The sequence below is a fragment of the Lactuca serriola genome, chromosome 1 (assembly GCF_051521515.1).
Source record: "Lactuca serriola cultivar US96UC23 chromosome 1, Lser_US96UC23_V15, whole genome shotgun sequence".
Taxonomy (NCBI): Eukaryota; Viridiplantae; Streptophyta; class Magnoliopsida; order Asterales; family Asteraceae; genus Lactuca; species Lactuca serriola.
The window spans coordinates 112531666-112552934 of record NC_136408.1 but is presented as its reverse complement, the minus strand read 5'-3'; the positions used below and the strand labels follow the sequence as shown (position 1 = coordinate 112552934).

At 29.9% G+C, this 21269-nt stretch overlaps 1 protein-coding gene and 1 long non-coding RNA gene across 2 annotated transcripts; one reads left to right on the top strand and one right to left on the bottom strand.

The window, feature by feature from the left end:
- Positions 1-3938: 3938 nt before the first annotated feature.
- Positions 3939-13133, top strand: LOC145097466 (eukaryotic translation initiation factor 3 subunit B-like). Its single transcript, XM_079035038.1, has 11 exons — positions 3939-4233; positions 4603-4840; positions 4937-5083; positions 5213-5341; positions 5432-5560; positions 6468-6551; positions 6644-6768; positions 9010-9208; positions 10388-10908; positions 11906-12014; positions 12668-13133. Exons 1-11 carry the CDS (start codon positions 4112-4114, stop codon positions 12995-12997), a joined length of 2133 nt encoding a protein of 710 aa, XP_078891164.1. The 5' UTR covers positions 3939-4111; the 3' UTR covers positions 12998-13133.
- A 798-nt stretch (positions 13134-13931) lies between these two features.
- LOC145097460 (uncharacterized) lies at positions 13932-15027 on the bottom strand. The gene is made up of 2 exons (XR_013704381.1): positions 14678-15027; positions 13932-14483 (listed from the first exon to the last, which is right to left on the bottom strand). It is a non-coding gene; the product is annotated as an uncharacterized LOC145097460 (long non-coding RNA).
- Between the last annotated feature and the right edge of the window lie 6242 nt (positions 15028-21269).

Sequence of the window (21269 nt, the reverse complement as noted above, 5' to 3'; positions counted from 1 at the left end):
CAGCCGTTCTCAAGCTGACATAATCAAGCAAGAAACTAACTATAATAACGTCGTACCCATATATATATATATATATATATATATATATATCAATATATATATATATATATATACACCTTAAAAGACATTTACAAGATTTTGCTGAATTTTAAGAGGTATAAGCTTTTAAGCATCATATACAATAATTTTATGCATCGGAGAATAATAAATCTTATCGGGTCAAAGACAGATTCTGAATAGGTCTTCTAAGCCTATCTTCAAATTAAATGGGTTAAATATGAAAAAGTCAAATAAGATGATGATGATAAGATTTTGAATGGGTCAAAGTTTGACCAAGTGTTCCTCATATCCAATTGAATCGGTAAATACTAAATCTTATACGGTCAACATTTATGAAAAAGTCAAATAAGATGATGATGATAAGATTTTGAATGGGTCATAGTTTGACCAAGTGTTCCTCATATCCAATTGAATCGGTAAATACTAAATCTTATCCAGTCAACATTTATGAAAAAGTCAAATAAGATGATGATGATAAGATTTTGAATGGGTCAAACTTTGACCAAGTGTTTCTTATATCCAATTGAATCGCTAAATACTGAATGTGTCAATAATAATGAAAAAGTCAAATAAGATGATGATAAGATTTTGAATGGGTCAAAGTTTGACCACGTGTTTTTCATATCCATTTGAATCGGTCTAATACGATATACACGTTATAAAACATTTCATATAAACTGGAAGAGGCGCATTGATCTAGCATTCATCTATCATGAATGCTTTGGCATTGACCGCAAAACCTTGGTTCTCTCTCATGCTCGCTACCTCCTCCTTTGTTTTTCTTTCTCTTAAAATCGAATAAGCCCAAAAATGTCTTACGTTTAATCCTAGCCCAGGTATAAGAAATCTCTATCTCTTCATCATTTTGTTTAACAAATTTTTTATGTCATTTTGTTGATCCGCACCTATCGCTTTGCGCGGGTAAATGGTTAGTATGTATATATATATATATATATATATATATATATATATATATATATATATATATATATATATATATGGGTAAATTACACGGATGGTCCCTGTGGTTTAAGGTAATCTGCATGTTTGGTCCCTAACAACTTTTTTTAATTCAGACCATCCCTACTTTATATTTTTGTTGCACGCTTAGTCTCTGTCCCTTATAAAAAGACTAATTTACCCTTACTGGTTTCTTTTATATTGTTTAAATTGCTAGTTAATTAAAAAATATTAAATAAATATAGAAAAATATTAATTAAAAACATATTTCTTTGATTCAAGAACCACACCATTGAACCCTCTTCCCCTTCCCTCCGTCCTTATGTTCCGTCGCAGGAAAATCTAACTCTTCTCGCCGGAAAAAGCCGAACTCCACTGGAAAATACTAGATTCCACCAGAAAAAATCTCAAAAGCAAATAATCTATTGCAAATAAAAACTCCTTGGTTCTCCATGTTTGGATTTCTAAAAAAAAGTTAAAATTGAATTACATGTTAATTTGAAATCAGTTTCTTCATATTCTAAGTGACAGTGGTGGCTTATGTGGGAGTCGAGATCTGTATTTAAAGATGGTGGTGGGGAGAAGTTTATTCACCACGATTAAGCATAACACCAAGAGTTCCGCCAATTAATTGAAGGGTTCAAAACTTCACATATGATTCACCATGATCTTTAAAAAAAACCGACTACATAAATGATCGAACACTTGGTGGGGACCATAAAAAACAAGAACATCCTGATTAAGCATAACACCAACAATGGAAATCAAACTTTTTTCTAGGTTTTTTCTTGAGATGAAATACTCGATTAGTTGAGATTTAATCTCTTTTTCTACCTATCATCTATCTCATTCCAAGCTTCTCTTTGATCTCCTTTTACCACCCACTTACAATTCCAATTCCCAACTGACGAACTAGAAAAAACACAAAAACAACCCTGGAATCGTTCATGACTTTGAATTGCTAGGGTGAAATCCCCAAAACGAACCAGAAAAAACACAAACCCATAATCGCCGAAGTACATCTCATCTTCGTTACTGTTTCACGAAGCAATATCAGAACTTGATGAGTTTAGACTTAGAAAGAGAGTGAGTGAGAGAGTGAGAGAGATATAGATAGAGTGTATGTGTGTGTGACTGAGCATGTGAAACTTTCTAGTGAAGAGACGAGAGACGAGGGAGGAAGAAGAAGGGATGTGTCGGTGTGTGGAGGTGGTGGCGGACGAGAGCAACAAGGTAAAGGCAAAGGGGTTTGAGTAAGATCCAATCTTTAGGGATAGGGTTAAGAATTAATGGCCCATATTTTATTTTATTTTGAATAAATTAATAAATTTAAAAAAGGAAAAAAAAGAATAAGGGTAAATTAGTCTTTTTAGAGTGGACAGGGACTAAACGTGTAACAAAAATATGAAGTAGGGATGATCCGAGTTAAAAAAAGTTCTTAGAGACCAAACACGCAGATTACCCTAAACCATAGGGACCATCCGTGTAATTTACCACATATATATATATATATATATATATATATATATATATATATATATATATATATATATATATATAATCCAAAATATTATCCCATGTTCACGGTATTATCAAATGTTCTAGTTACTTTAATGTTAGTGACACTTTAAAAAATGAATTAATCATGATTTACTTTTTTTTTATTTGTAGGACTACGTTGACGCTTTAGATGAGAGATATGTGAGGGCATCGATTCCACAATCTGAAGAAACAAAATACATTGGTCGAAAGGGATATGCCACACAAAATATCATGAATGTTTGCGATTTTAATATGTTTTTTTTACATTTGTGTTGGCCGAATGGGAGGGAACCACATACGACACAAGGATTTTCAATGAAGCCTTACGGAGACCGAAGCTTCATTTTCCACATCCAACGGGTGGTTAGTATAATTTTTTAATAATGAAAGTTGTATGTTTTTTATACTTGGTTGAAACATATAACAAATATTTGCTTTATATGCAGATAAATATTACGTTGTTGATGCTGACTACCTAAATACTACTAGAGAGTATCTTACTCCATATAAAGGTACGAACATTTGTTATCATCTATCAGATTTTCGACATGAATAGACTGCTGCAATGCGTAATCCTCGCAGGCCGAAATAGTCATTTAACTATCGCCACTCATCATTACGTAATATCATTGGACGGACTTTTGGAGTGTGGAAAGCTAGATGAGCTTTATTTAGAGATATACATGTTAATTACACATACGAGCACCAAGTATGGGTAGGTATGGATAGTGATAACATCAATGACAGTCCATAACTATATAAGAAAGGTTGGTAGATTTGATAAAACATTTAACAAGACACAACAATAATCTTATAATACGACTGGAGCTGGTAATAGTAATGAAACGCATGATGAAGGTACAAGTACACGTTGTATAAATGATAATGATATGTATATGACAGTGATACGAGATATGATTGCGGGATAGATAATAAGATCATAAGGATAAATGTAATATGAAATTACATATGATTTTCTAAAGAATTTTTTTCAATGTGATTTATAATTTTGTATGAACATTATTTTTGAATGTTACCAAAAATTCATAAATTATGTAAAAAGAAATTATATTATATATTTTCTCAAAACAGATTGTAAAAAAATTTATAAATTTTATCCAAACAAATTGGCTCCTAAAAAATATTATATGTAAATAACTCTAGATAACCAAACATGTCATTTTTGGTTAATTTAACCCAAACTCTTTTTTAAAAACTTCCAACTCAATCAATCCTTTCAGACTTTTTAACTTCAAAATTAACATCCAAATATCCTGTTATGTTTTATTTAATTTTAAATTTAAAAGAAAATGTGGAATGTGTAGTGAAAATTTCGTCTCCACTTAAACATGAAGGGCCTCTTTGGTTCGTTTACAAAAGTAACGCTAAAAGTGGTGGTGATCTTCTCGACGCTACTAGTAGTACTCTACAGTTGCGCAGCTCCTCCGATCACAAGTTATCAGAAACCCTAAATCAAGCAATTGCAAAAGCGAAGCTTTGAACTCCTCTCGATTGCGGTTTTGTCGATCTAAAAAAACATCGAGAAATCATGGCGGACGTGATGTCAATGGACGACATAAGAGCTGAAGCTGCTCGTTTAAACATCGATTTGTCGGCAGTTGATTGGAACTCTGTTCGGCTCCCTCCCGGTGAAGACTTTGGTATCAAAAGGTAGGGGAAGAAAACCTAATGACCCGATTATGCATTTATATTTTCGCAAGGTCGAGTATTTTGCACTACATGTTTTCAATGATTGAGTACACGAATCGTATGATCAAATTTGAGGTTGTCTTATGTATAATTGTACATTTCCTTAAAAAAGTTGAATACTTATATCTATTTAGTTATGCATTTGCATATGAAGTACATAGTTGCTTGAGGTTTTGCAGCTGAATGGGCATCTGCTCTTGTTTTGAGCTACTGAATACTTAAATATCTGTTACTTTGTGTGTGTTCTCTGTTCTGAATTTGAGTTTTTGTTATGAGTTTGTATGTTTCACTAAACAGCATGGGTAACGTTTTCTGTATTTGTATTTTCAGCGACGATGATGATCTTAACGAGGAAGATTCATTGGAATTTGATGCTGGATTTGGGAATATTATTGTTGTTGATAACTTGCCAGTTGTACCTCGTGAGAAATTTGAAAAGCTTGAAGGTGTAGTTCGTAAAATTTACAGCCAAATTGGGGTAATCAAGGAGAATGGGCTTTGGATGCCTGTAGAAGAAGACACTGGAAAAACTCGAGGTTATTGCTTCATTGAGTACAACACTCCTCAAGTATCTCCTTCACCCTTCTTTAATCCAACAATTCTCTATAAACCAATGTTTGAATAAACGAATCTTTTCCTTTTCTGTTGTTTTTGCTTGTTGTAGGAAGCTGAGCTTGCTAAGGAGAAGACCAATGGATACAAACTAGATAGAGCACATATTTTTGCTGTCAATATGTTTGATGAAATTGAAAAGTTCATGAAAGTTCCAGACGAGTGGGCCCCTCCTGAAATCAAGCCATACACACCAGGGGTAAGTATTTGAATTAGCTAGTTTATTGTTATGTGACAATGTGACGATGTTATATACTGAAGAAGAGCAGTTAATTTCTTTTTTACTAAAAATCTTGATAAATAAACTGTATTTGGTGTATTATTGCAGGAGAATCTGCAACATTGGCTTACTGATGAGAAAGGTAGAGATCAGTTTGTTATTCGTGCTGGATCTGACACAGAGGTGTTGTGGAATGATGCAAGACAAGTGAAAGCTGATCCTGTTTACAAACGCCCTGTGAGTGGAAATTCTTTATCTTTTGCATTGTTTTTGTGTATTTCATTAAAAATGTTTTTACTTACAAATGAATTTATCAATTTTCTGCAGTTTTGGACTGAAAGTTTTGTGCAGTGGTCTCCATTGGGTACCTACTTAGCCACAGTCCACAGGCAGGGTGCTGCTGTGTGGGGTGGTGCCACCACATTCAACCGCCTAATGCGTTATGCTCATCCACAGGTTGGTTATGGTTTAGGTTTGCTCTAGAGTTAAATGCAAGAAATAGCAATTTAGTTTCATCTGTTTGTTTATAATAGAATCCTACTTTCATTTAATCCTATTCTAACATTATACTTTAAGAGGGTGTTTAGGATTTCATTTTGAACTTTAAAAGGACTTATAATTAAAAGGACTTATTGACTTATGATGGTGAGAAAATGAGTTTTTAAAAAATTATTTGGATTAGCGTTTTTGATGGGAAAAGTCAATAAGTCAATAAGTTGTTTCTTAAAAAGTGTTTGTCTTAGCTTATACATGTTATAAGGGGTATTTGTGTTTTACAACCCAAAAAGTTATAAGAAGTTTTGAAAAGTTAGAAATCCTAACTTATTGAAATCTCCTTTTTGAAGGGTTAATGAGAAGTCATTTTAAAAAGCCAATAAGTCAATGAGATGCTTTTAGATGAAATCCCAAACACCCTCTAAGAATTTTCAAAGTACAATGCTCTGTTAGAAAAAAGAGCAGTTTACAAAAAAAAATTATATTTTCATCGATGGTTTTACCATTTAACACTAGTACTTTATTTTCTTCAATCAAACAATAAAAGTTACATATATTTTTCCAAATTAACCATTTTCACCTGTTATAGACTTATCAGTTTTCAACAGTATTTTTCTTATATCAAGGTCCCCTTGTAATTTTCCAAAATAACCTTTTTGGCATGTTACATGTCAAAATAGTTGATTTGGAAAAATGTCAAAACTTTTATGGTTTGAAAGCTTGATTGGAAAAAGTAAAGCATAAGTGATTAAACCACAAATTTACCTTATTTATATAAGTTGCCCTAGAAAAATAAAAAATAAAAGAAGGATGCAATAATAATTAATAAACAAATAAATTAGGTTTTGAAATTGTTCTGTTGAATTAGGTGAAACTCATTGATTTCTCACCTGGTGAGAAATATTTGGTCACATATAGCAGCCATGAACCAAGCAACCCACGTGATACACATGTAAGAAGCATAATATTTTGTTTATTTTTAATTTTTTTTTAAAAATTATAACAATGTTTTTTTGGTTAACTTTAATTTTTTGTGATGATCAGAGGGTAGTGCTGAACATATTTGATGTAAGAACTGGAAAAGTAATGAGGGATTTTAAAGGAAGTGCTGATGAATTTGCAATTGGTGGAACTGGAGGTTTTACTGGAGTCTCATGGCCTGTTTTCAGGTATGTGTATTTGAAGGATTGAGAATTATGGAATGGAATTGTTGATTCTATTCCAATAAAAATGTGATTCCTTTTATCATGTTAAAGTTTTCATTCCTTGGAGGTTTTTTGTTTGAATACCATGGAGTGAAGAATTGCAATATAACCTTATTTTTATTAATGCAATTTCTAATAACACCAATCTTTGTTATAAAGTTCTATGATTTAAATTAAATCACAGTTCAATTATTAAAAGTACTTAGAATTTTTTTTTTTCTTTATAAACTTACTAGTTGTGAGAGTGAGACCCTTGTATTACTCGGGTTTCTTAAAAAAAAAGTTAAATATGAAGGTCTAAGTTTGAATTTATAAGGAAAATTAGAAAAATATTGGATTATTGAAATTAAAGTGCTCATTTCTTTTTCGAATTTAAATAAATAAACAAAGGAAATAACTGAGCTTTATTTTAGAATTTTTAAATTAGAAGAAAAGTTGCATTAATGAAATTGGTATCCATTTCTGATTATATTTATTACAATTATTACATTAAAATACTACATGAAATTTAATAAAATGGAAAAAACCATAAAATGACATGTGGAAAAAATTTAATTTAAAATAACTACAAAATGAATGAGGGACATGTGGCAAAAAGATTTTTATATATTAGAGTAGATTTTTGTTGGGTTAATGCCATAAAAACCCTGAAGTTTTCAGGTTTTTGTCGGTTTTACCCAAAGTTGAATTTTATGTCCGTTTTTACCCTCACATTTTCCAAAAAATGTTTGGTTTTACCCTTTTACCGTGATAATAGGTTTTCCAGGTTACCATTATATTAACTTTGCAAAAAAACCCTTAAGTTTATGCGTTTTTTTTTTTTACCCTTAAGTTTATAATTTTTTACGCTTTTACCCGAAGTATTTTGTTTTTCATACCATACGTATTTATGTAGAAAAAGTTGTATTTATATACGAAAAAAATGTTAAATTAAATATTTTATTTACATTCTTTTTTTAATGTTATTTCTTTATATATATATATATATATATATATATATATATATATATATATATATATAGTTCTAAAAAACATATTACTTTGTATCTGTAGTTCTAAAAACATATTAATTTGTTTTTTTTGTTTTTTTTACATTTTAAATGGTTTAACCAGGCAAAACACACACACACACACACACACATATATATATAAAGAAAGAAATAACAATTAAAAAGAACGTAAATTCAATATTTAATTAAACATTTTTTCGTATATAAATACGATTTTTCTTCATGATTACGTATAATATGAAAAAATATTACTTAGGGTAAAAGCATAAAAAAATTATAATTTTAAGGGTAAAAACGTGAAAAACTGTAAAGTTAAGGGTTTTTTTGCGAAATTAATGTAATAGTAACCTGGAAAACCTATTATCACCAGTAAAAGGGTAAAACCGAACATTTTTTAGAAAATGTGAGGGTAAAAATGGACATAAAATTCAAAATTTGGCAAAACCGACAAAAACCTGGAAATTTAAGTGTTTTTATGGCATTAACCCATTTTGGTTTTATTGAGCTTTTATTTTATTTAAAATCTTATTTTTATAAATAAGTAATTCAAGAACTATAATTAAATAACAATATAGCAGAATTTAAACCATACATAATATTACATAACATATGATATAAAAATTCAAAGGAATATTCATTCGAGTCATGATAAGTATAATGACTCATTTCATTTCTTATTCCATTCTATCTTATCCAAACAAACCCTAGATTTTCTAATAACACAAATCTTTCTTATATAGTTCCACAATTTTTATTAACATACAATTTCATTATTAATAAATTTGTAGAAAATAATTTTTAGTATAAACTTATTTTGGTTTTATTTACCTTCTATTATACACAAAATCTTATTTTTGTGAATAAGAATATGATGAATTATAATTAAAATAACAATATACCAGAATTCAAACCATACATAATATTACACTACACATGATATAAAAAAATTTGAAGAAATATTCATTCATTCATTCATTCCAGTCATGATAAGTGTAATGACTCATTTCTTATTCCATTTCTTTCTTATAAAATAAATCTTTCTTATAAAGTTCCACAATTTGAGTAAATTTACAATTTTATTGTTAATAAATTCTTAGCTATCTTATCCAAAACAAACCCTAGAAAGTCAAGTCCTACATATTATTTTATCCTGTTCTTGTGTGTTGATGATGTGGACATGTTTGTACTTTTGCAGATGGGGTGGAGGCAAAGAGGACAAGTACTTTGCTAGAATGGGCAAAAATGTAATTTCAGTTTATGAGACAGAGACCTTCAGTCTAATTGACAAGAAATCCATCAAAGTTGAAAATGTTATGGACTTCAGTTGGTCTCCTACTGATCCTATTTTTGCACTCTTTGTTCCTGAACTTGGTGGAGGAAATCAACCTGCAAGAGTAAGTTCATAATTGGAATCCAAGATTCCATTCCTTAGTTTGTTTCGGAATTCAATTCCATTGGAATCCTCCAAATTCCATGTTTGATGGGTTTTGATAATTCCTAGAGTAAAGTGGAAGGAATCCAATCCAATCCAATTCCATTCTTCACTTGTTACTATAAAGAACAAAATACCAATATTACGTATATTTGAAAAAATAAAAATAAAAATTCAGTTATTTATTTTTTACAATAATCAACACACGTTAAAATATAATAAAGCTTCAAGAATCATCAAAATTTTAGTGTTAATCTAAAAGAAGACCTTATATTTTGTGTTTTTTCTGGCTTAAACCTTATCTTTATTTTTTGCCTGAAAAAGACCTTGTATTTTTTCATTTTTTTTTTCGAAAAAGCCCTCAACTTTTTTTCTAGAAAAAACCCTCAGATTTCTAAATGCTTCCAAATAAACTCTCAACTTTTTTAGTTTTTCTCGAAAAAAACCCTCACATTTTACAATTTTTTTTGGCAAAAAATGACTTAAAGGGCCAAATCAGAAAAAATACAAGGTCTTTTTTAGGCAATGAGATTAACCTGTTTTTTCCGCGTAAAACCTTATCTTTATTTTTCACCTTAAAAAGACCGATTTTTTCATTTTCCCCAAAAAACCCTGAACTTTGTATTTTTTCTAAAAAAAACCCTCAACTTTTTTAGTTTTTCTTTTAAAAAAACCCTACATTTTACAATTTTTTTCGGAAAAAACGGATATTATGCAGAGAAGTCCTATTATTTTGGGAAAATTTTCGATAAAGTACTATTTATTTTTTTGAACAGAAAAGTCCCATTATTTTGAGAAAATCATATACTCTGTCATTTCCTATTAAAATACAAAAAAAAGACTTTTTTGTTAATTTGGGCAAAAAGTTAAATAACCGGGACTTTTCTAGTTCAAAAAAAGAAAAGATTTAATTCTTTATAAATTTTTTTCCCAAAATAATAGAACTTCTCCGCATAAAACCCGGAAAAAAAAAAAACCAAGTTGAGGGTTTTTTTCCGAAAAAATAAAAAAATACAAGGTCTTTTTCAGGCAAATGTCCAAAATATAAGGTCTTCTATGAGACTAACCCTAGACAAATAATTCAAACTACATTACTATTTCTCCATTTTCCAACACGCCTACGTGGCATTCCCATTGCCAGGTGTCACTTTTCCAAATCCCAACCAAACAAGAACTCCGCCAAAAAAACCTCTTCTCCGTCAACGACTGCAAAATGTACTGGCAATCCACCGGCGACTACCTCGCAGTCAAAGTTGACCGCTACACCAAAACCAAAAAATCCACCTACACAGGATTCGAGCTCTTCAGGATCAAAGAACGCGATATTCCAATTGAAGTCTTTGAACTTGACAACAAAAACGATAAAGTAATTTCATTTGCATGGGAGCCCAAAGGTCACAGATTTGGTGTCATACATGGGGATAATCCAAGACCCGATGTTAGTTTTTACTCAGTCAAAGGTGGGAAGGTGGTGAAGCTTGTGACACTTAAGCAGAAACAGGCGAATGGGATGTTTTGGTCGCCAGGTGGCAGGTTTGTAATTTTGGCTGGGTTGAAAGGGTTTAATGGGCAGTTGGAGTTTTATAATGTTGATGAGATGGAAACTATGGCGACTGCTGAACATTTTATGGCTACTGATATTGAATGGGATCCTACTGGAAGGTATTTTTTTTTCTCAAATCTTTGGTATTAGGATATGTTTGACATAGCTATAACTACCTAGACTAGTGTTTCAATGAGCTTATTGAGGTTTTTTTTTTTATTTATTTATTTATTCTCTTTGAGATATACTGTTTATTGGTTATAAAATAACTCAATCTTCTACATGCTCTTTTATGTCATTTTAGATATTTTAGTTAAGTTAATCTAGAAAAAACCCTTATGTTTTGTGTTTTTTTCTTGATTAAACCTCAAATTTATTTTTTGTTTGAAAAATGTAAGGGTTTTGTTTGAGAAAAACTAAAAAAGTTGAGGGTTTATTTGGAAGCATTTAGAAGGTTGAAAGTTTTTTCTTTCGGAAAAAAATACAAAGTTGAGGGCTTTTCTTGTAAAAAATGAAAAACCCCATTTTTATTTTTCGCCTGAGAAAAAGTACATGTCCTTTTATGTCATTACTTATTTAACATATTTCAGGTCTATTGTCTGCTAGTTTTATCAAATGTTATATTTTATCAGCTAGCTGATAGCTGAAAAGCTAGTTGCTAGTTGATAAAAGTGATGTTTATAAAAACTAGCTGAAATATGTAAATGACATAAAAGGGCATGTGGAAGATTGATTGATTTTATAAGTTAAGTAATAAAGGGTACATTTTGGAAAAATTAAGAAAAAGGTCAATAGGCTCATTGGAATGCAGCTTAAAAAAAGCTAGCTTATAAGCTACATTTTGGTTTGTCAAACAAGACAACCTAAAAAAGCTTAAAAAATAAGCTAAACATAGCCTGATATGTTTTTTTTTTATAACTTTATAAATCTTGTTATTAGATAGTTATAACCAAAATAAATGATTCGGTTAATGAAAAAAACATTTTACTAAATAAAAATAATTAATTTAGGTATATATAATTAATTGATATGAATTTTTATTTATAACAAATATTACATTACTAAAATGAAGTTATTAACCAACTCATTTATTTTTTTTGATGTTTTTTTTAAAAGGTATGTTGCTACTTCAGTGACTTCAGTTCATGAGATGGAAAATGGGTTCAACATATGGTCATTCAATGGGAAGCTGCTTTACCGAATTTTAAAGGATCATTTCTTCCAGGTAATTTCTTCATCTCTTATATGTGCAAAAGACGAAAATGCCCTCATCTTTTTATCATGAACATTAGTCTTATACAAATCTTGTAATGTCCGGTCCTGTCCCACCAAAAAATGTGGGACCACAATCTCTTGTTTGTGCAAAAGACATAAACGCCCCTTTTATCCTTGTCAGTGTAAAAGACATAAATGCCCTTCTCACCTTTGCCACTAAAAAGAGCTCTACAAAAGATTGTCCAGTCACAATCACATCATGTCAATCGTATAATATAAACAATGTCAGACGATGACCTAATTACTTGTTTGTGGAAAAAGACATAAATGCCCTTTTCATTCTCTCAACATAGGAAATACCCTAAAAAAGCTTATCTGTTATGTCAATGCGAGAACAATTGAATTTTTTGTCGCACCCTTGAAGGTGGAATTGAACATCGACTCAAAAGACATAAATGCCCTTCTCACCTTCTTCACTAAAAAAGCTCTAGAAAGCTTCATAAATGCCAATTTTAGGTAACAAGCCAAACCATTTGAGACATTGACTCGGTAGTTTGTTTGTGCAAAAAGACATAAATGCCCTTCCATTCTCTTAAAGTAGGAAATAACCCTAAAAAAACTTGATATAATATAATAAAATATTATTTGATTTGATTGTTGCAGTTCTTGTGGAGACCAAGGCCACCATCTTTCTTGAGCCCCGAAAAAGAGGAAGAAATATTGAAAAACCTAAAAAAATACAGCAAAAAATACGATGTACAAGATCAAGACATCTCAGTGTTATTAAGTGAACAAGATCGTGAAAAGAGAAAACAATTGAAGGAAGAATGGGAAAAATGGGTGAATGAATGGAAGAAACACCATGAAGAAGAGAAAATGGAGAGAGAAATGTTGAGAGATGGAGAAGCTAGTGATGTGGAAGAGGAATATGAAGCTAAAGAAGTTGAAGTCGAAGAATTATTAGATGTTTCTGAAGAAATCCAAGATGTGTAAGTCTGAAAATGGGATTTTTGCTAAGATGTGTGTGTGTTTTTTCTAGTTTCGTGGAAATAAACTTTGTTAAAATTATACTAAATTGTGGTTAATGGTTACTTTAAAAAAAAAATAGAAAAACTACTCATTTCGAAAAGCCTTTAAATAATCTAGTTTTTAAGTTCTAACCATTAAGGTGAGAATGGTGAAGTTTTGTTAACAAAACCAAAAGTAAGACCGGAGATTTTGATTTTTGTACTTGGAAACTATCAAATTATTGGTTTTTTTATACTTTAGTAAAAACATAAATATTAAGTTGTTCCTATTTTCACCTCCCCTTCTCCCCCTGAAAATATTAATTTGATGAATTAGTTTTTCTAAAAGGATTCAAATGCGGTGATTATACTTAATATAAAATTTTATGACGATGGTGATGATAGATGAAAATTCATAGCTTTAAATTGTAAGGACGCTCTGATACCAAAAATTTTCAAATGCGATAATAAAATGATGATGAATAAGATTTTTATATATAGGCTCTTAAAGAGCCAATTACACACAGAACACAGAACCCAAGATGACAAACTATTTATACTATTGACCTTATACTATTATAGGTCTTACAAACTTTCTCACATTACTAATGGACAAACACTTTATGTTACATTTTATACCTATTATCCTACCGATAATTAATAATTATAATTACCAAAACAACAACGATACGAAAATATTAAATTCATGAATTAGTTTTTCTAAAAGGATTCAAATACGATGTTGATAATGGTGATTACAATTAATATTAAATTTTATGATGATGGTGATGATACACAAATAATAACAATGAAAATTCGTAGTAAAAATTTTCAAATTAAATGACGCGATAATAAAATGATGATGGATAAAATTTTTATACTTGAATGGTGCATTAGATGATATGAATACAACTAAAGTCTTAAACACAAATCACTCATATTTATTCATTACGGGCAAAGCCCTATATATAGGTATATAGGATCTTAAAGAGCCAATTACACACGGGACCATTACATTATTGCAATTGTATCATTGCAAGATGATAAACTATTTACACTATTGACCATTACATTATTAGAGGTTTTACACATTTTATGTCACGTTACATTATTACTAACTGACATAAACTTTATGTCACACTTTATAATTATTATCCTACCGACACTATTTTATAACGACAAATAATCATAATTCGGCTGACTGTTATTGGATGAAATTTCCTGAATGTCTTCTTTTGGATTTTTTTTGTGGTTGAGCTGCTAGCTGCTTCTTCCTTTGGTGTGGAGTATAATGATAATATTTGTAATTTTTGTTGTAGCTGATTTTCTTCATGTTTTACTGCTTCTAGCTGTTTGAGTAGAGAGGTTTTTTGTTCCTACTTTTGTTTGAATTGATGTTATACTTGCTTTATGATGACTTCCATTCTCTCGTAAGTGTGTCTGCTATGTGATTATTTTCGCTTTTTATGTACCTGAGATGAGATAGGGATGAACTTGGTATAATTGCAATTGCCACCAAATCAATCGGCCATGTCAATAATCTTCTTGTAATTTATAGCGACAAAAGCCTAGTAGATACTGAGTCTGTGTGTAACTCAAATCTTGTTTGTAGAAGCTCGACCTTCTCAAATGCGATAATAAAATGATGATGAATAAGAGTTTATACCTGAATGGTGCGTCATAATATTTTTTGATCTTTGGATGATATGGATACTGATGATAAAATCTGCTATTCAAAAATTAAAAAAAAATTCAACAAATATAAAACATTGAGAGGATACTCGAGTCTTATACACAAATCACTCTAATTTGTTCATTACGGGCAAAGCCCTATATATAGACTCTTAAAGAGCCAATTACACAGGTTGCAATGGAATGATTGCAAGATGACAAACTATTTACACTATAAACCCTTACACTATTATAAGTCTTACAAACTTTATGTCACATTATATTAGTATTAATCGACAAACACTTTATGTCACACTTTATAATTATTATCCTTCCTAAAGTATTTTATAATGATAAATACTCATAATTACTAAAACTTCAACCACACAAAAATATTAAATTGACGAATTAGTTTTTCTAAAAGGATTCAAATGCGATGTTGATAGTGGTGATTATAATTAATATTAAAATTTTTGACGATGGTGATGATACACAAATAATAACGATGAAAATTCATACTAAAAATTTTCAAACTAAATAACGCGATAGTAAAATGATGATGGATAAGATTTTTATACCTGAATGGTGCATTAGATGATATGAGTACTGAGGATAAACTCTGCTATTCAAAAATTTAAAAAAATTTAAACAGAGATAAAACGTTGAGAGCATACTCAAGTCTTAAATACAAATCACTCTGATTTATTCATTACGGGCAAAGCTCTATTTATAGGCTCTTTATTCATTACGGGCAAAGCTCTATTTATAGGCTTTTAAAGAGCCAATTACACACGTAACCTTTATATTATTACAATGGTATTATTGCAATACGACAAGCTATTTATACTATTGACCATTACACTATTACGAATCTTACAAACTTTGTCACATTACATTATTACTAACCGACAAACACTTTATGTCACACTTTACAATTATTATCCTACCCACACTATTTTATAACGACAAATAATGATAATTTGACTGACTGTTATTGGATGAAATTTCTTGAGTGTCTTCTGTTGGGATTTTTTGTGGTTGAGTTGCTAGCTGCTTCTTCCTTTGGTGCGGAGTATAATGATAATATTTGTAATTTTTGTTGTAGCTGATTTTATTCATGTTTTACTGCTTCTAGCTGTCTGAGTAGAGGTTTTTTGTTCCTACTTTTGTTTGAGTTGATGTTGTACTTGTTTCATGATGGCTTCCATTCTCTCGTATGCGCGTGTCTGCTATGTGATTATTTTATCTTTTTATATACCTGAGATAGGGATGAAATTGATGTAATTGCAATTGCCACCGAATCAATCGACCACGACAATAATCTTCTTGTAATTTATAGCGCCAAAAGCCTAGTAGATACTTTGAGTCTGTGCGTATGCTAGAAAGCGTGTTTAGTCCGTATCATCAAAAATTAACTCAGATCGTCCTTTATTTGGTGGTGATGTTTTGGTCTTTCCAGATAGTTAGGGAGATGAAAGAAATGTAAGGAAAGAAAAAGGGGGGGGGGGGAGGGGTGGGTAGGTATATATATATATATATATATATATATATATATATATATATATATATATATATATATATATATATATATATATATATATAAAGGGGGGGGGGGGAGGGGTGGGTATATATATATATATATATATATATATATATATATATATATATAGAATTAGGTTCAAATGTTTTCAACAAATATTGTGTGCCTAAATGCACCAATGAGAATTCAAGAAATAATAAATAATTAAATAAATCAATAAAGGGTATTTTGGACCTTTAGTACTTTTAATTAAGGAAATCATTTAATTGAAATCCTACAATTATGGAAATAAAGTAAATATATTTGACCTAATAACCTTATACCGCATATCACATACGCCTCCTCCAACGACGATCGTCTGCATCGAACGACCAATCTGTTTCAACCTAGGGCTTGTGTTCCTCTTTGCATCCTTTCTCCAATCGAAATAGCTTCTCCCCCTCCGCAATCTTTACTTGCTAGCTTCCATTTTTGATGAATCGTTTCAATCAAATCAGGACTTCAACGACATCAGGTGGGAACGATTTGGCAGCAAGGATCGACGGAAGGAAAAGAAAGGTTGGAGGATAGATTGTTCGGTAATTAGAGGTCAAACGCAGAAGGTATCTCGGTTTATGAATACGATCCCCACCATCGCTGCTCTAGCAAAGGTCCTCACGCCTCCACCTTATCTTAATCTTCTTGATTTTAATCCTGGAAGGTACAATCACCATGGATGTAATTTTGAATCCGAAATGGGAAAAGGTACATTATATGATTTTTCTCACTTTTTGCTAATCTTTACTTGCTAGCTTCCATTTTTGATGAATCGTTTCAATCAAATCAGGACTTCAGCGACATCAGGTGGGAACGATTTGGCAGCAAGGATCGACGGAAGGAAAAGAAAGGTTGGAGGATAGATTGTTCGGTGATTAGAGGTCAAACGCATAATGTATCTCAGTTTTTTTAGATGTTTGACAATGATCGGTAGAACCCAAATGAGTGTTTGGGTTTAATTCATTTGACAGGAAAAGGAACACGAAAATTCAATCAAATCAAGACTTCCCAAAAGACCCAAGTGAAAATCTTATTGAGTTCAGGGTTTGTGTTTTGTATTAGTGGAGTTGAATCATTCAATCCCCCACAAATGATTTTTTTAATGTTACAAATTCTTTAAGAATATTCAAAACCATTATGCAAGAATAGTTTATTCTATAAGAATATTTATTGCTGTATTTTATTAGAATGCATTGAATTGCTTAATTTTTGAAAATTGATTATCTTTCCTTTGTGGTTTCAGGTTTTGAAGAGGCTAACATTGATGTGGAGAAGGAAGAAAACATATAGAACAAGAGTGTATTATACTAGAATGTGTTATGCTACAATGTATAAAGTGTTGCTTAAAAATAATATTCTTTCAGAATAGATTAGTGTTTTTGTTAGATTTTGATGTTTTTTTTTTTCTTTTCAGAATGTTGTTATTATTCAATGAATCACAATCATACAATGTAATTATTTGTTATATTATTTAGTTCAAGAATTGATTTGTGTATTCTTTCAGAATGTATTTACTAGTTTATGTTTGACATTCTGCCATTCTGATATAATAAAATCGAAAAATACATTTACTAGTTTATGGTTGACATTCTATCATTCTGATAGAATAAAATCGGATTTTTAAATTTGAATTAATTTAAAATATTCATATTTTTAAAAAATAAAGGAATTAATCATCCCTAAAAATCCGAAAATTTCATTTTTTTAATATAGGTTAATTGACTAAAATGCCCTTATGCTGAAATTTGTGTGATTATATGGTACATGCTATCATATTCTACTACCATAGACCCTCAAATCATGATATGTGATTATATTCCATCCGATGGTCCAGATCTGTGCATTCTGGTACACAATAGTTAGTAAAAACAAAATAACCTAACCCTATATATATATATATATATATGTATATATATATATATATATATATATATATATATATTTTATTAACTGAAAAATGATAAAACAAATAGAAAAATTAAAACACAAATTGTAAAGGGTAAAATAGTCTTTTTATGTCTGAAGGGATGAAGTGTGCAAAGTTAAAACAAACGAGGGACGATTCGAATTAATTTTTGAAAATAGAGACTAAACATATTTTCTGGCATGTTCACGAGGGACGATTAATGTAATTTACCCAAAAAAGACATTTTTGTAAATCGAAAAACTAACTATTTAGTTTTTTATTATTTAGAAAAATCACTTTTTCGTGATTTAGTTTGATTTCCATACCTAAAAACTGAAAAAATTGAAGAAATACTCAAAATCTTGTCATTTTATGTGTATATGTAATTGATTAAGTGTGTTAAAAGTTAAATAATTGTTATGATTTTACAATTTTTATTGAGAATTAAAATAATAACCATGTGTTGGTCTAGTGTGTTATTATATTTTAGAAAGTTATGTGTTTTAGCATTGTCAACGAAGAAACCTAATAAAAAAACAAAAAACCAAGGAAAATAGAAACTAAAACGAAAATACTTGTAACTTGACTTCTAATGACTCAATATGAAGATGATATATATATATATATATATATATATATATATATATATATATATATATATATATATATATATATATATATATATATATATATATATATATATATATATATAGGTGGGTTCAATTGAGAAAATAAAAAATGTTGAGAATGGGGGAATCATTCTCTGCCACTCATTTAATCTAAACATAAAAAGACACGGTGGCAAACTTGTGAATATGATAATAATCTTCAATCTCAAATACATAACTGTATAGAAATTTCGATCGTTCATCATCCAAATTTCTTCTCCAACCTTCAACAATCATCCAGATTTCATCAGTTAAACCATCATCAATATCATCTGGTGTTAATCAATCATCGATATTCGTCAATAACATGTTTATCAACACGATTCAACAGTTAACAACAAAAATTTGTTTTTGGTTCTTTTAATCAAACCTTCAATTCTGCTTGAATACGATTAGATCTTCAACATCTACGATTAATTATACTCCTAGCGTTATTAGATCAACATCATCGATAATAAAAAAAAAATCCACTTCATATCATTCATTCAACATCGATTCTCAAATAAAACTTCAAAATTGAGGTTAAAAAAAGATCAAATCGTTTTTTTTTGAAAAATTTCATATAATTTTCTATCTATCTACTATTTTGTAAGATTTAAATAGTCAAAGTATCATGTTTTTAACATTTTTAAAAAAGTTAAATTGTATGCACTCAAACTGTTTGATGAAATGCATAAACTAAATTACCACGTTATATTCATATATACATATGTTTTTTCACCTGAATCAATATATGATTATTAAAACAAAAAAACAAATATGCAATTATGTATGTTATTCATATGTGAATAACATATAAAAATTATATATATTTGTGAAAACACATTGTAATATTCATATATGAATATACTATGTAATATTCATAAGTGAATATATCATCTAATATTGACAAGTGAATATACTATGTAATATTCACATGTAATATACCATGTAATATTCAGATATGAAAATATTATCTAATATTCATAAGTGAATATACCATCTAATATTCACAAGTGAATATACTATGTAATGTTCACAAGTGAATGCATCGTCTAATATTTAAATATGAATATACTATGTTTAGTATATGCTATAGTCATATATGAATGATACTTAAATTGTAAAAAAAATTAGTCATAGTTTTTATTCATAAGTGAATAACGAATGTACTGTAGTAAAAATCTGATTCATTTTTATTCACTTATGAATGACGATAGCTGAAAATATAAAAAAAATTAAATTTTTTATTTTATCTTAAAACTATATCAATATAGATCTCTATTTGTAGAGAATAAAAAGCATGAATTTTGGTATATTTAAAATCATTTTTCAATAAAAATAGCTTCTTAAAAATAAAAAAAACAAAAAAACTATGTTTTTGTATATATTAAGATAATGCTAGCATAGTTTAAGAAAAACATGTTTTGTTGGAAAACACATGTGTATACCTTTCTCATTTCCGCTGGTACGATGGATGCTTTTACGAAAAAAATAAATGAGTGGTTGAGAATGATTCCCCCATTCTCAACTTTTTTTTTTCTCAATTGAACCCTCCTCTCTCTCTCTCTCTCTCTCTCTCTCTATATATATATATATATATATATATATATATATATATATATATATATATATATATATATAGGAAGGATCATTTGACAACTTATAGTTTCTCGAGAACCCAAGAACTAATTTTAAGCCATTAGATACAAAAATGAAAGGTTAAGATGCAAGGTGGCGTTATTGTAAATAAATGACAAAAAAGAGCCTAGGGTAACTTAAATAAATGGGAAAGGGGCATTATAGGAAAATAAATTATAAAAATATAATTAGATAATATTCTAATCTATGATCTGATAAACAAAATTTGCAACCCCTCCCTCTTTCTCTCTGACATACGATCGATCGACCCTCCTCCTCGCAACGAGCTTCTCCTCCGGTTCTTCCCTTCATCAACCTTTCTCAGGAGCTAGATTATCTTCCGTGTTGCATCATCTTTACATGCTCCATCGATGATTTGCTCATTGAGTATGTCGCTTTTTCTGAAAATCAACACCATTGTCGAATTTTATTACCCCCATCGGTTGGACTACGATTAACTCAGTGAAGGTGACGATGTACTTCAAAAACTCTTATTCGGTTATTCGTCTCAGTATAGGTAGTAAACTCATCCTCTTTGGTCTGCTATTTATGATTTCAGCTGTAATCTGCTATAATTTACCTATGAATTGATCTATTATTTAGGTTATTGAATTAGGTTATTAGTTGCGAGTATTGAGTTAGTTGGTTATTCCTATATGATAATTAATTTTTTATGCTTATCGTTGAGAAACCGGATAATATTTGTCTATAAGTATCGGTAATGTGTAAGAGTGTGGAATTCGAAATTTAGGTTTACGAGCTGAATTGGTTAGTAATTCAAACTGAATTTGGTTCGATTTTTGTAAAGATCGTCTTG

Excerpts from the sequence above, each read along its gene's own strand:
- LOC145097466 (XM_079035038.1), top strand. The coding sequence starts at position 4,112 with ATGGCGGACGTGATGTCAATGGACGACATAAGAGCTGAAGCTGCTCGT. Across the intron at positions 5,084-5,212 it reads TCAAGCCATACACACCAGGG|GAGAATCTGCAACATTGGCT; the intron begins GTAAGTATTTGA and ends GTATTATTGCAG. Across the intron at positions 5,561-6,467 it reads TGCGTTATGCTCATCCACAG|GTGAAACTCATTGATTTCTC; the intron begins GTTGGTTATGGT and ends CTGTTGAATTAG.